The sequence below is a fragment of the Lutra lutra genome, chromosome 4 (genome assembly GCF_902655055.1).
Source record: "Lutra lutra chromosome 4, mLutLut1.2, whole genome shotgun sequence".
NCBI classification, from domain to species: domain Eukaryota; kingdom Metazoa; phylum Chordata; class Mammalia; order Carnivora; family Mustelidae; genus Lutra; species Lutra lutra.
The window spans coordinates 46,713,431-46,729,044 of record NC_062281.1 but is presented as its reverse complement, the minus strand read 5'-3'; the positions used below and the strand labels follow the sequence as shown (position 1 = coordinate 46,729,044).

Genomic DNA, 15,614 nt, shown 5'->3' with positions numbered 1-15,614 from the left:
CTCTATAAAGACTCATAAGAAATGAGTATCATGGATTTTACCAGAGGAGGGGAACCACACAGCTAGACCAGTGTTAGAAGGGAGATTTTTTCATTTCTTATCCTTCTAAACTTTTAGAATTTTGAACTGTGACTGTATTAAATATTCAGTAAATAAAAAGCCACATTTAGAAATGAAAAAATTACCATAAAAGAGGAGATGACAAAGACTGAAAACTCAATAATACTGTCACATACAAAAGAAATGGAGTTTTGTGCATTTTATTCAACAAATTTAGGTCATAAAACCTTTGTAATTTAAATCCCCTCTATAGACTTAATGAATGTATCCCAGAGGAAACTTGATGTAAATACTTGATCGGAAATATTTCTCTGTGAGCAGCTCCTTTATGAAATCCTTAATTATCGTCTCTTTTTTACATTAGGATTGTATCTGCAAAGAAAGAAAGAAAGGGCTTTTAAAACATAGTCACACCTTGGCAAACACAATGAGAATGCCAATTTTATCCTTAGGATCCAGTATTAAGCACTGACATTTTTACTTTCATTTACCGTTTTGATTTTGGTTTGGTGAATATTTGGTAAAAATAAAATATCAGCAATAGAAAAAGTCCAGTAAAAGCATCAAAATAATTAATAAAAATGGTTTCAAAATACATGTTTACACCTATCCCAATATAGATTCAAACTCCTTCCACTCCCAACTACAGTATAACATTTGCATAAGATGATCCTAAAATAGACATATTACTTTATAAAATTTTCTCATATAATTAACAAATTTAACTAGCAACCAGATATTCTTAAATACTTATGAAAAATGAGCACCATTTGTCAACATTTTCACCAATGATATACTGTCAATAATGAAATTAAAGAATCAAACTGGCAGCAAAACAGATTAAAAAAGACAGTACTTCTTGGTTCTGCCTTTACATAAACTTGGGAAAATGTTATTCTCTCCTAATCAATACCTACTATAAGTAGATAAATTAATTTTATTTTATACTATTTGTATTTGAGAGCTAATTATTGTAAGGTTTGGGGCCTGCAGGAATGTTGGATATGTGTTAAATCAGAATTAAATTGTAACCGCCCAGTATAACTCCTCTAAACCTCCCACAAAAACCTGGTTTGAAACTCTAATCCAGCCTCTTCTTTTTACTCTTGTGCCAACTAAAACTGAGCAAATGCTTCGGTATTTTATTTGTCTTAACTCAAAACCCATTCATTCATAATTTAACGCAGAACTGGAAATCTCACAAATGTATCAGCTAAATTCACCAGTCCCAAACCTCGAAGATACACGCAGCACACCCCACTGAGAGGTACTCAAGTCGTAAAAAAACAAAACAACAACAAAACAACAGCATTAAAAATAAAATATTCTTTAGGTGAAGAGACTAAGTGTCTATTTTTTTTTAAGATTTTATTTTATTTATTTGAGGGAAAGAGAGAGCTCATATGTGTCACAGGAGGCACAGAGGGAGAAGGACACGCAGCAGACTCCACATTCAGTGCAGAGCCTGATGCAGGGCTCGATCCCACAACCCTGAGATCATGTCCTGAGCTGAAATCAAGAGTCAGCTGCTTAACCAACTGAGCCACCCAGGCATCCTGCTGTGTCTATTTCTAAAGAAAGAAGACATGAATATTTAATCTCTAAGCATAAAAGAAGGATGAAATTAAACTTTACCTGAAGAGATCATCAGCAAGAGACTCTTCTTTCGCATGCTGATTTTGCACCTGTCAAAATTTACATAATTTCAAACACGAGTTCAATGATGAATGTATGGTTAATCAACTGCTATCCTGGGTGGTCAGTCATCTTGGAGATTTCCACATCCAGGAATTCACCAGGTCTATGAGTTCTTGCCTCTACGGTATTCCCATCCTTCACCAAATCCTCTCCATTTTCACTTCATGCCAAGACTACTGCAAAAGTCCTCTAATTAAACACTTTCTTCAGCCAATCCCCTTTCCATCAAAGGTAATCAATATATGTATAAACCGCCAGCTTGTTGAGTTTTTAAATATATTTTCCAGAAGAACGCTTTTACTAAATGAAGTATCATTGTTTTGAGGGAAGGGGCTGAGAGGGCAAATTCTACTACCCCACTTTCAACTACAGCAGCTCTACAGGTGAAGTTGTTCTCTTCTCCAAGGTCCCAAGTCAGGGCTCTGAAGGTGCTGCTTAACGACTGCCCTAACAAAGTAATTTTAAACACAAACCAAACTCTTAATGCATGTCTGAGTGTTAGGACGAGAAAAACTCTATGCTGGGTGCATCCTTCTAAAGTCTAGATCCTATCATGCCATTTAAAACCCTTCAATGATTTTTTTTAACCTACCAAAGAAAACAAAGTCTTCAGTTTGACCTCTAACATGGCAAAGGCTCTTCATAACCTGGCTCCATTCCACCACCTTCTCAATCACTTCTCATGCCCCTCTCCATGAATACTGGATGCCAGTTAAAACTGAATCACCAACCCATCAACCAACCAACCACACACACCTCTTAACAAATACCATTTTCCTCTGCTTGTGTTCACGTTTTTCCCTCTGCCCAGAAAATTACCTTTTTCTCCTTTTCCCATTTTTTTTTTTAAAGATTTTATTTATTTGACAGAGATCACAAGTAGGCAAAGAGGCAGGCAGAGAGAGAGAGAGAGGGAAGCAGGCTCTCCGCTGAGCAGAAAGCCCAACGCGGGGCTCGATCTCAGGACCCTGAGATCATGACCTGAGCTGAAGGCAGAGGCTTTAACCCACTGAGCCACCCAGGCGCCCCTCCTTTTCCCATTTCTGACAATCTTTCAGTGCACCTTCATTTCAATAATAATTTGTGCCTACTATGTGTCCAGCAACATGTTCTTCACCTCTTTACCAATGGTTTTTCAATCCTCTTCATTTAAAAATATAAAAACAGCATCTGCTATGAAGAACTCCCATAAAACTTCAGCTATACAACTCATAGATACATATCGATTTCCCTGTTATAATTCTGTATCTTTGCTAAAAGACCATTAAGTTCCTTGAATGTACATACTATTTATTTTTACTGTTAATAGCTTACATTTGTCTATTTCCAGATATTATCTTAAAACTTCTTCTAAATATATCTCATTTAATCTTCATGTAACTTCATTATTACTATTAGACTATTATGCCAGTTTTAACCACCAAGGAAGCAAAAACTTATGTTAAGTAACTTGCAAAAGATCAAAAGGTTGTCATACAGAAGAACTGGGATTTGACCTGGTCTGAGTAAGAAGACCCCCACCAGGTCTTAACACCTGGTCTTAACCAGGCTATTACAAGGACTTTGAGTCTTTGGAAAGGGCTGAGAAGAACGACTTGCAGGGATTAGTACAGAATGATTTTCTACTCATATGGTGAAGTATCAAAATGACATTTTATCTTTCTACACTGTCTAATAGGTATAGCAGAACATAAATGGGAAGACAATGATTTTCAAAAAGCAGCTGTCAAAAAAGCAGCTGGTATTATTATCGTAATTACTTTGAAATGCTTCCCAGCAGGGGATGCTAATTTTAAAGTTATAATACAGTAAAGAAAAACCAGTAAGGAAAAGTCAGCTTTATTTTATGTGTCTTAGTAAAAAATACTAAGTAAAATAGTTTTAAGAAATAGAAATCCTCATTTTACTGGCATTTTTTAAGGGTTGGGGAGAATTACATATCCAGTCTTTCAAAATTCAAATCAGGTTGGATACTGTCTCAAAGAATTGTGTTTAATGCACAAAATGAAAATACCCTAAATTGAAGAAAACTTCAGGAATGGATTTGGGGATTATCAAAATGAAGACTGGTCTGCAACAGACGTAAAGAAAGAAAAACTGAAAAAGAATGAAAGGCAAAAAAACCTTAAGAGTAGCTGGCATAAGCCTAGGGAAACAGGACATCAAGGCAATAGCAAACTTATATACAGACACTGTGTGCATGAGAAAGTCAACTCTATTTTTTTTTTTTAAGATTTTTACTTATTTATTTGAGACAGACAGAGATCATAAGTAGGCAGAGAGACAGGCAGAGAGAAAGGGGGAAACAGGCTCCCCGCTGAGCAGAGAGCCTGATGTGGGGCTTGATCCCAGGACCCTGAGATCATGACCTGAGCTAAAGGCAGAGGCTTAAACCACTGAGCCACCCAGATGCCTCAGGTCAACTCTATTATCTTAAAGAGTAAATCCTACCTAGTGCACCTAAAATTGCTCTAGCAAAAAGAGAGATTTGGTGGAATAAATCTAGAACCCAGGCTCTCAACTAATTTAATCAAATAAACAAAAGACAGAAAAAAGTCATTAGCGACGCTTGTCATTCTCTCAACTCCTCTCTAGCCAAAAACAAACAAAACCTTACAGCCATGATAATCAAGAAGCCACCTACTCGAGAAAAGTAGCCTGCAGAGAACCAAAAGATTGCTGCAACACTTTCCAAACACTGCCCCAGCCCATTAAACAAACTAAAACCAAACGTGAGAATGCTTAGTAATATTACAAATTTGGAGAAAAGTATCCTGAGCAGAAAAGAGAAAGCATGCTGGTGGACTGCTGGAAAGGGACAAATACACAGGGAAGTGAGTGGGACTGACACTGACCAAAGGCACAGGCTGCGTGCAGCCTTGACAAATGAGGTAAACAACTTAAAATGGCAGGTTGTTGTCTTCTGGGATAAGATACACCCCCGGTACACATTTCATACCAGTTCCAGGAAGGAGCAGCACGCAGCTCCAGCTGAGCCCTTCCTTTCCTGCATTCAAGGTCTAGGGACAACAGAAATTAAATGGGATATGCATATTGCCTCTGATTCAGCACACTGCCATACTAATGATATGGAGCCACCAAGACAATTCTGTTCTCTACCAGAACACGAAGAGCCTGGGTAGTAGTAATTTTGACTACAGTCACTTTCGCCTCACAAACTGCCTTTATTTTTTTTTAATTTTTTATTTAAATTCAACTTAGTTAACATAGTGTATTACTAGTTTCAGAGGTAGAATTTAGAGATTCATCAGTTGCATATAACACCCAGTGCTCATTACATCAAGTGCCCTCCTTAATGCCCGTCATCCAATTACCCCAGTCCCCCCGCCCTCCCCTGTAGCAAGCCTCAGTTTGTGTCCTATAATTAAGAGTCTCTTCTGGTTTCCCTCTCTCTCTGATTCATCTTATTTTATTTTTCCTTCCCTTCCCCTACGTTCATCAGTTTTGTTTCTTAAATTCTACATATGAGTGAAATCATATGGTATGTGTCTTTCTCTGACTGACTTATGTTGCTTAGCATAACACACTCTAGCTCCATCCATGTCATTGCAAATGGCAAGATTTCATTCTTTAATGGCTGAGTAATATTTCATTGTGTATATATACCACATCTTTATCCATTCATCTGGTTTTTAAAAATTTAAATTCAATTAGCCAACATATAGTTCACTAATTTATCAATTGTACAAGTCGTCTTTAGATTGTAATCCCTGCACAAAATAGCATACGATGATTCACAAGCAAACGGTACCTGGACATGGTATTTTACTCTAAACAGCTTCAAGATGAAAGAAAACTGCAAACTATTTCACATACCAGAGGGGGGAAAGAAAAGGCAGCAACTGGAATAGAACACGCAAGACAGATGAAAAACCTAGTCCATAAGAAATAATAACCGAAGGACAGGGGCGCCTGGGTGGCTCAGTGGGTTAAGCCGCTGCCTTCGGCTCAGGTCATGATCCCGGGTCCTGGGTTCAAGCCCCACATCGGGCTGTCTGCTCAGTGGGGAGCCTGCTTCCTCCTCTCTCTCTGCCTGCCTCTCTGCCTACTTGTGATTTCTCTCTGTCAAATAAAAAAAAAAAAATTGTATAAAAAAAAATAATAATAACCGAAGGACAAAAAAATGAAGTTACTGAGGACATGAAAGCAATAAAATAAAAACCAAAAAGTCAGATGACAAAAACCACAATTGACAATGAAAAGGGAACAAATGCTAAGTACACAAACTGAGACTTATAACACCACTTCAGAATCAAATTAGAAATACCTAATAGTGACTGTTTCCACTGTTATAAATGCAGTTTACAAGTAGCATCTTATTTAATCCTCATAAAACTTCTGTGAAATAGAGGTATTATTATTATTATTATTATTCCCATTCTACAGGCATTCTACAAGGAAGAAATACAAGCATAAGAAAGTAATTTGTCCAAGATCACATAGCTGATGAGGTAACAGAACAGACACAAATGAAATCTGAATTTCTGACATAGTGAAAGAGCTCAGGAAAACCACAGTGAATGCAGAAGAAATGGATGTGGAAGGCAAAGGTGATCTAATAAAAGGACAGTTACATCTTAAATGTAGAGAACTGAACAAACATAAAAATGCTTTCAAAGATGTACTGAAGAGTTCCTTGAAATAAAAAGACCTGCATCTGCAAATCGAAATAACATACTGCATTCCAGGAAAAATGAATGGAAAGTTGATCAACACTGAGACATACTCTCAACGTTACTGACTTGCAAGCCTAAGAAGGAACTGGGCAGGCATGCAAGGGAGAAAAGAAAGGACTGCCATAAGATGGTGGCATGTGGAAGGAGGGGGAACAGGGAAGGGAGGAAGTACAAATATTCTATTTACAGCAGGGAGCCAAAAAATTTATCTAAAATCAAAGTAGGCAGTTTGAAACAAATACTGACTCTAACCTGACAGTGGTTTTTGTTTTGGTCTTATTTATCACCGCTTGGTCTTAGAGGGATCTCAGGAAATAAAATACCATGAAAATAAGAAACATGTCCAAAAATTCAGCAATGCTTTCAGCTTTACTTCCTTCTATCAATCTCTCTCCCTCTCTTCCTACTCTGTCCCGGGCTATTACTCCTCTTCAATAAAGAGAAATCTGGAATAATTCCCTTCATGTTTAAATGGGTAATTTCTGGACTTCAGGATTTTAACTTCATCATTCTTTCATGTAGTACCATAATTCTTTGAAATGCACATTTTAAATAGGGCCATTTAGTCTTCCAAAAAAAAAAAAAAGAGGAGGAAAGGATGTGACTTCCATTCTTTCATTTTTTGACACTAAGTATCGTGTGTGACCTTAACAACCCTACTTTTTTTGGTGCCCTTCCTAATAATTTTTTGATTAAAAAGCATTTTTAAACACAAATTGCTGAAGACTACATTAACCCACAATGAGGCAAAGTAAAAGCCCTGAGAAGTGAACAAGTACCACGGCCAGCTTTTGCCTTGCCCTCTGGATTTCTGCAAAGCATAAAAAAACTGGGTTCTGCTTTGATGTCTGTACGGGGGATGAAAATATGAAAGAAAATCAAAGATGGGGAAATCTAAGAAAAGACCCCAGCATTAAAGAGAGAATGAGGAATAAACTGTACAACACAAAAAGAAGGCAGACACTTGCCTGCCTCAACCCCAACACAGGGTGAAGGAAAAATTAAAAAACTCAAGTTTATAGTCACCAGCTGGCCTTCACTCAGGCTTCTGGTCCAAATACATATTAACTACCTAGGTGATCCAAAAAAAAAAAAAAAAATCACAAGTGGAGGCTAAAGTGGTCTCGTATTGGTAGAACAAGACAGGCAGACACAAAAGTATTTTTTCTAGAGGAAAGAAACTTAAACTTAGGACTCAATGAATTCCCACAGATCAAATTCCAAGGGAAATGAGCAGTTCACATTCAACTATGACAGAACATATGCTTGGAAACAAGACTCCGTAAGAGGGGCGCCTGGGTGGCTCAGTGGGTTAAAGCCTCTGCCTTCGGCTCAGGTCATGGTCCCAGTGTCCTGGGATCGAGCCCCACATCGGGCTCTCTGCTCAGCAGGGAACCTGCCTCCTCCTCTCTCTCTGCCTGCCTCTCTGCCTACTTGTGGTCTCTATCTGTCAAATAAATAAATAAAATCTTTAAAAAAAAAAAAAAAAAAAAAAGACTCCGTAAGAGAAGAGTAGCAGAAACTTATCAACACTTTAGGCAAAGAATACAGGAGGAGCTTAAAAATATCAGGGAACAGTAAGACCTAGAGATGAATGAAACAGACAACCAGAACTGAAAAAATACAATAGGATGAATGAAAACTCAGTGGATGGGTGGGAATACCAACCAGAAAGAACAGAAAGGAAAAGTACCAAACTAGAAGATAATCTGGAAAAGTTACCAAAGAATACAATCCAGAGAAAAAAAGGGATAAAATGTATAGAAAATAAGATAGAGAAGAAAGTGAAATTTGACTTCTGTCAAACCAGAGTTCAAGAAAGAGGTAAGACCCCTAACTGCCCATTACTGAACAGTTCTACTTCCAATAGCCTGCTGAGAGGACCTATCTAAAGCCCACCTCTGGGTTCTAGGAGCACTGGATAATCACACAACACAAAGGCTAAGAAGAAAACTTACTAATCTTGGACAAGACCTTGGTTATCTCTCAATTCAACTGTCATATTAAATCTTAACTTTCATGCAGTAACTTCCTCTACAGAAAAAAGGTGACACTTTACTGAATTTTATTAAATTCTCCAGTTAAAAGTAAGTAAGGGGTAGAAAGAATTATGAATCAGGTAGATGGCTGTTTTGCATAATAATGACTAAGACTCAAAACACCCAAGAAGAAAGTAAAAAAAGAGAAGCATATTTGTATAATCTTCCCTGGGAATTTTCATTACAGAGTAGATGAATATATTTAGCTGATATATGTAAGTAATGTATTCTTAAAAATCACATTCTAACATGGAGAGCTATAAAGCAGTTCGTATCTTCCCAGAACAATGTTATAACTGAGATCTGGTTTCCTGAGACTTAGGCAACATATTACTTATAGATATGATTAAAGACATGCCATAAAGCAAGTAAACAAAATTATAAAACTCTAAAGCAATCTCAAGTGTCAAAATTATGTTGCCGGTCCTAGTCTAGGATTTAAATCAACATGAACTGATTATGTAAGTATCCTACTATAAAAGTACACAGAAAAGCACACTCTGACATAATACATACTTGATCAGAAATCTGTTTATATGTTTGATATATAAATATAAATGAAATGATAAAATGACTAGAATTTGCTTTAAAATACTCCAGAAAGAAAAAAAGTGGGAAAGGAGAACAGAAAGCAAGATGTGCAAATGCTAATATTTGTTGAAGCTGTGTTTTGGGTTTGTTTCACTACTCTATTTTGTGTATGTTTGGAAAGTTTTCATAATAAAAAGGTTAAGAATTTGAATTAAATAGAAATAGTTACTACTTAATAATTTAGCAACATTATTTAATAATTTCTCTTACTTTCTTAAAACTTAGAAAGACTCTGGGGAAAAATGAGATAGATCAGTAACTGCCCATGGGAGGAGGCATTATGGCAAGTTTCCCACAGCAAGCAGTTGTCAATAGTGTAACTGACTTCAGACTCCACCCCCCCGTTTGAGATGGTGTGCTCATGAATCATTAAACCAAAGTGTAAAAGTATACCACAGAGAATGAAGTCAAACTCTAGCCTTATAACACCTATGGAAATTAACTCAAAATCAATTCAAGATCTAAATATAAGAGCTAAAACTATAAAACTCTTAGAAGAAAAAAGGAAAAACTTTCTGACACTGGCTCTGGCAATGATATTTTGGGTAGGATGCCAAAAGCACTGGTATCAACAACAAAACTGATAAACTGAACTACACCAAAATTTAAAGTTTCTGTGCATCTGTAAAATACACAAACAACAGAGTGACAGGCAACCCAGAAAAAGAGAGAAAACATCTGCAAATTATACATCTGATACGGGACTATTATCCAGACTACATAAATAACACCTCTAATTCAACAACAAAAAATAAACAATCTGAATAATAATGGGAAGAAATTTTTGAATGGGTATGTCTCCAAAAAAGATACACAAATGGCCAACAAGTGTATGAGAAGATGCATGACCTCACTAATCATTAGGAAAGTGCAAATCAAAACCACAATAAAGTTCACACCAGTTAGATGCCCCTATTACAAACAACAGAATAACAAGTGCTGGAGAGCATATGGAGAAGTTGGAACCCTTGCGCACTATTAGTGTGAATGTAAAATGGTGCAGTTACTTTGGATAACAGTATGTCAGTTGTTTAAAAAATTAAACATAGGAAAAAAAAAGATGCAAGAGAACAGGAGAAAGGTAATAACTCAATAAAATAATGACTGAGAAATTCTCAGGACCACTGAAAGATAATTTCCAGATCTGGAAAGCCCAGTACATTCATATACTATGTAACTGATATTATTTGCAATAACCCCCATATGTCTGTACAAACATCTTTTGATTGTTATCCTTTAGCTTTCTTTTACATTTTTGTAGGTTGTCTCTTTTCTCCCCTTTATATTAGGATACAAACTTAATTCATTTTTTTAAACAAATTTAAAAGCCTCTTTAATAACTTTAATAAGCTTAAAAGCCTCTTAAGCGTTACAGAAAGGTACAAATTAATCTTAATTCTCTGTAACTTAGGATTCTTCCTGAATGAATGACCTTAGGTCAATTATCTTAAAATCTGGTTTTAAGGATTTGCTCTAAGGAAACCATGAGGGACAAAATGTAAACCAAGCAAATTACCAGCCCTCAGTACCTACTAACCTCCATCTCCTGCCTTAACCATTCTTCTAATTCAGTATTCTTCCGAGAATGATGAGCTATTAGATCTGATCCTCCAATGATGTGTGGAAGTTTTCCTGCTCCAAGAAATGTGACCTGTTATATAGTAAAAATAGTAAGGTTAAATGCATTAACAAATTAAGACCATCTCATTTTTTTTAAAAAGAGAGAATGTGAACATGGGGGCTGGGGCGCAGAGGGAGAGGAAGAGAGAGAATCTTAAGCAGACTTGCCACGAAGGCAGAATCCGACATGAGGTTCAATCTCATGACCCTGAGATTATGGCCTGAGCTGAAATCAAGAGTCAGATGCCTAACCAACTGAGCCAACCAGGTACCCTCAAAACCATCATTTTCTTAAAAAGCTTAATAAAAAAGCACAATATAAATCATGTATTACATAAGTGCCAAAGATGTTTATTCCCACAAATGGAAGTGAGAGAGTAGTAACTATGCTAGGCCCATGTTTCTGCCCTATTTATTTTTGGCTGTTGCTATACCCAGATTTAGATGTCACTGTACCAAGAATTTATTTGAGATTTTTAATTGGGAGTTTTTATTAAAAAATGGCCTTACCTCATCAGTTAGCAGTTAAAGCAACTTAAGGTAAATATAGAGACTGTAAAGTATCATATTTTGTTCTAAAGATTTCAAAGTTTAAGTCTTGTCTAGTACTCATGAAAATTTATGTCCTCAAAACTTTCTAATTTATAGATCTCTAACAATATTGGAGATAGCAATAGTTTATGTTTTTAATTAAAATTTTAATGGGTTAGGGCGCCTGGGTGGCTCAGTGGGTTAAGCTGCTGCCTTTAGCTCAGGTCATGATCCCAGGGTCCTGGGATCGAGTCCCGCATCGGGCTCTCTGCTCAGCAGGGAGCCTGCTTCCCTTCCTCTCTCTCTGCCTGCCTCTCTGCCTACTTGTGATCTCTGTCAAATAAATAAATAAAATCTTAAAAAAAAAAAATTTTAATGGGTTATAGGGGCGCCTGGGTGGCTCAGTCATTGGGCGTCTGCCTTTGGCTCAGGTCATGGTCCCAGGGCCCTGGACTGAGGCCCGCATCGGCCTCCCTGCTCAGCAGGAAGCCTGTTCTCCTCCTTCCACTCCCCGCTGCTTGTGTTCCCTCTCTCGCTGTGTTTCCCTCTGTCAAACAAATAAATCTTTTTAAAAAATAAATAAATAATAAAATTTTAATGGCTTATAAATAAAGAGGTGCTAAAAATATTGTGAAAATGCAAATCAAGCCACTGTTAATATTGTATTTAGGAAATAATAAACCCTTAACATCTATGGGACATACATTTAAAATGTCAATATATGAAGTGGAAAGGGAATTTTAAGACTTTTAAATTAATTTATGAGAGAGAGAGAGAGAGGAGAGAGAGAGAGAGAGTGAGCACGCACGAGCAGGGGGAGGGGCAGAGGGAGACGCAGACTCCCTGCTCAGGGATGTGAGCCAATTACCCTCGTAATCATGACCTCAAAATCATGACCCTAGCTGAAAGCAGACACTTAACACACTGAACCACCCAGGTGCCCTGGAAAGGGAATTTTAAAATAGTTTTCATCGTTGAATACAATTTTAAAAGCACAAATAGAGCCATGTCATTAGATCTGGGCATATAAAGAAAAACACAAATTCTTTAATTAGAGCCAATTTAGTTAAATCATTCTGCCACATAAATTTTGGTTTTAATTTCTTTTACAGTCTCAAATAAAATTCCTTAATCAAAGATATTAATATTTTTAAGAATTTTAAATTTTTTCAAGTTACTTTCCAGAAGTTTGTATAACTCTATGCTCCTTCACCATGCCTGGGTCAACATGAGTATTACCACTTTATCTTTGGTAACTTCATTAATAACAAAAAATACTATGTCTTTTGAATTTTGATTTAACAATGAGACTCAGTAACATGATCCTCAACATGAAGTAACCATATGGTTAAGAATGACCCTGTGGTATTCATGAGCCACACCTTTCAGATGGAAAAGAGAAAGTGGGTGCCATCTAAGTGGGAGATATCTCCATCTTTCACTCCAAGTACAAGAGATGGGGTTTAGAACCTTTTACACATTGTCACAGTATGCAAAAAATTAACTGATAAATGTTAATAGTAACTCACATTAGAGAGAAAAACTACAACACCTCACAGTATAGCAAGAATCATACAGATTATACTCTAGTGAAAAGCAGTCTACCACAGAAATCACCTTGGACAAAATTACTGTATTCTGATTAAATGCTTAAGCAAAAGGCAGCAGTCAGTAATAAAAATGGGATAAGAAGCAAATATTCCAGAAAAGACAACAAAAGAATACAGAGTAGATCAGAAATATTCTTTCAACCATACTGATAAATTAAACATCTTCCCAGTTCCTAGAGAAGAACAAACTCAGGTCTGATGATAATACTCAGGGTACATATTTATATTTTTTATATATACATGTAATAGTAAAATGCCTACTTTTCATTATTTAATGTGCTCAGCTATTTTCAACAAATCTCTTATCTTCATAAAGCCTTGAGTTAAGGAACTCCTTCAGGTAGACATAGATGATTATTAGAAATAGAAGACCCTATCAGTATAACCCAAAGCCTGATGTTTAAGGTGGTGAAGGCCAGGTAAACAGCACCCTTTAAGGAATTGTCTTTTTTTTTTTTCTTTTTTAAAGATTTTATTTATTTATTTGCCAGAGAGAGAGAAATCACAAGTAGGCAGAAGAGCAGGCAGAGCGGGAGGGAGAAGCAGGCTCCCTGCTGAGCAGAGAGCCCAATGCAGGGCTAGATCCCAGAACGCTGGGATCATGACCTGAGCTGAAGGCAGAGGCTTTAACCCACTGAGCCACCCAGGTGTCCCAGGAATTCAGTCTTAATGAAGTTTGCTTCCAAGTATTCATTATATATTCATCATACATTTACTCACATATTCACTACTTGTCAATTCATGCCCTTCCTAGAGTAATTTTAACTGTTTTAAGCAGAAGAAATAAGAGTTTTCAATATGAACTGCTTTTACTATTTAGCATCAGTGGTATTTCTAAAAACATTTCAAACACTGCCCTCTTGTGATATTTTAGTTAAAGGAATACCATACCTTTTTGAATTTCTTGAAATTCTTCAGTTGACCATAATCATTATTTACACTGGATGCATTTCTGGAGGGAGAGTTACTAACCACCAGTGATCTAAATTCAGTTAATAACACCTTCCTTGGAAGCATATCACTGTCATCCTGAAGTTCATCTTTGATCTTAAATAGGGTTAAGATGGATACATAAGCAGAAAAAAATAAGGAAAAAGAAAATTACTTGTCATTTGTGAGGCTACAAACAAAAGTTCAAATACATGAAAAAAATAGTAAAAAGGGTTTATTTCTGGCACCTGAATTTTGTATTTGGAATCAAATCATATCTATGCCAAATAAGAAAATTACTCAAATACTAACTTTAGAAACATTTATAACTTCTTGCTAGACAGACTAAAAGCATATAGCATTTTAATTTAGTAGTTTATTCTAATACATATCATCTCAATATATAATTTATCTTCTTGCATATATTTTCTTAGCAAAAAATCTCAGTATTCTTTACTTTTCATTAAAACCATAAACTAACATTATTACAACAATCTATTTTTTAAGTTCTCATCCAATATATTTAACTTTCTTGGATTTTCAGTAATTTGTGTTTTATTATTTTTGACACCTCCAAAAAATTATTAATTCTGGATACACTACATCATTAACCGAAAGCCACTTTTTAATCAGATTAATAGTTATTAAATCAGCCTCAAGATTCCTTCTTGTTGCTGGGTAAGTTTCTTTATGTCATTCACTACTAACTGGTTAGTTACATATCAACATTGCTACAGCTGCTCAAAGCTGACCATCTTAGTTTTTTAAACTCTTTTACTATATATTAAATGGCAAGTGGCAACAGGACTAAAATGAAGATGGAAACAAAGGAAAAAAGTGAAAAGTCAAAAGACAGGGTTCATCTACCAGTGAAAACGTAATTAGGAACTCTTAGTTAGTTAACAACAACCTAATGCTTTTGTATTGTGTTTTATCCGTTCCAAATATTTTACACTCATTACTCTATTTGATATAAACAGCTACTCTGCTGGAACAATGTCAACTTGATTTCATAAAGACTTGAGGTTCAGAAATGTGAAAGTGACTTGTTCAGGATCACACATCTATGCAGTGGAAGGCAGGAAATTACACTTAGGCTTTTTTCCATACTTTTTGTTATATCATGGTTTTTTTTTTTATTATATCATGGGTTTGATTTACCCATTTCCAGAGGAGGCATAATTATGAAACAGATAAAGATTACAGACAGGGAAATAATCCCAAGAATGTAAACTGACAGAAATTGATGAGATGTTAGTTAAGTCAAATCTTTATAAAAATTAAAATTTCCTCACAGATAGTTCTTCTTTAGTTGACCATAGTGAATCTTTCTTGAGTTCACTTTTCTTCCCAATTTCATTTTCTTGCTAAAGAAATAAAAAGACTTTGTTCATAGAAATTATGAAATGGTACCTTTAAAGATATTTATGTTCTTGACCCCGTTAATTGATTTTCAAGTATCTTTCCTAGAGAAGCTATGAGATGAGAATAGAAATATACAGAGAAAAAGACATTGTAGTATGCGATACAAAAATAAAGATTTGGAAACAACCTAAGTTCACGTACGTAATTTTACAATATGAGAAATAATCATAAGCGAATATAAAATAGTACAGAATAGCATTAACAGTTGATTCTAAGTTTGCAAAATAAGATTTAAAAAAGAAAATACCAAAATATTAATTATGGTTATCCACAGACTGTAGGATTATCAACAAATTGTTAAGTTGTCTTCTATATTTCTACACAATTATGTATTACTATATTTTTTAAGATTTTATTTGACAGAGAGAGAGAGATCACAAGTAGGCAGAAAGATAGGCAGAGAGACAGGCAGA

General features: G+C 35.8%; 1 protein-coding gene across 3 annotated transcripts in view; it reads right to left on the bottom strand.

Annotated features, from left to right (window-relative positions):
- Positions 1–244: 244 nt before the first annotated feature.
- NBN (nibrin) overlaps positions 245–15,614 on the bottom strand; it is a 50,401-nt gene continuing 35,031 nt past the window's right edge. For all 3 annotated transcript variants that reach the window (XM_047726611.1, XM_047726612.1, XM_047726613.1), the window contains 5 exons: positions 15,072–15,143; positions 13,738–13,893; positions 10,623–10,736; positions 1,696–1,745; positions 245–432 (listed from right to left, as the gene is read on the bottom strand). In XM_047726611.1, coding sequence (XP_047582567.1) covers positions 402–432; positions 1,696–1,745; positions 10,623–10,736; positions 13,738–13,893; positions 15,072–15,143 — 423 coding nt within the window. In that variant the 3' untranslated portion in view covers positions 245–401. The remainder of the gene's footprint in view (positions 433–1,695; positions 1,746–10,622; positions 10,737–13,737; positions 13,894–15,071; positions 15,144–15,614) is intronic.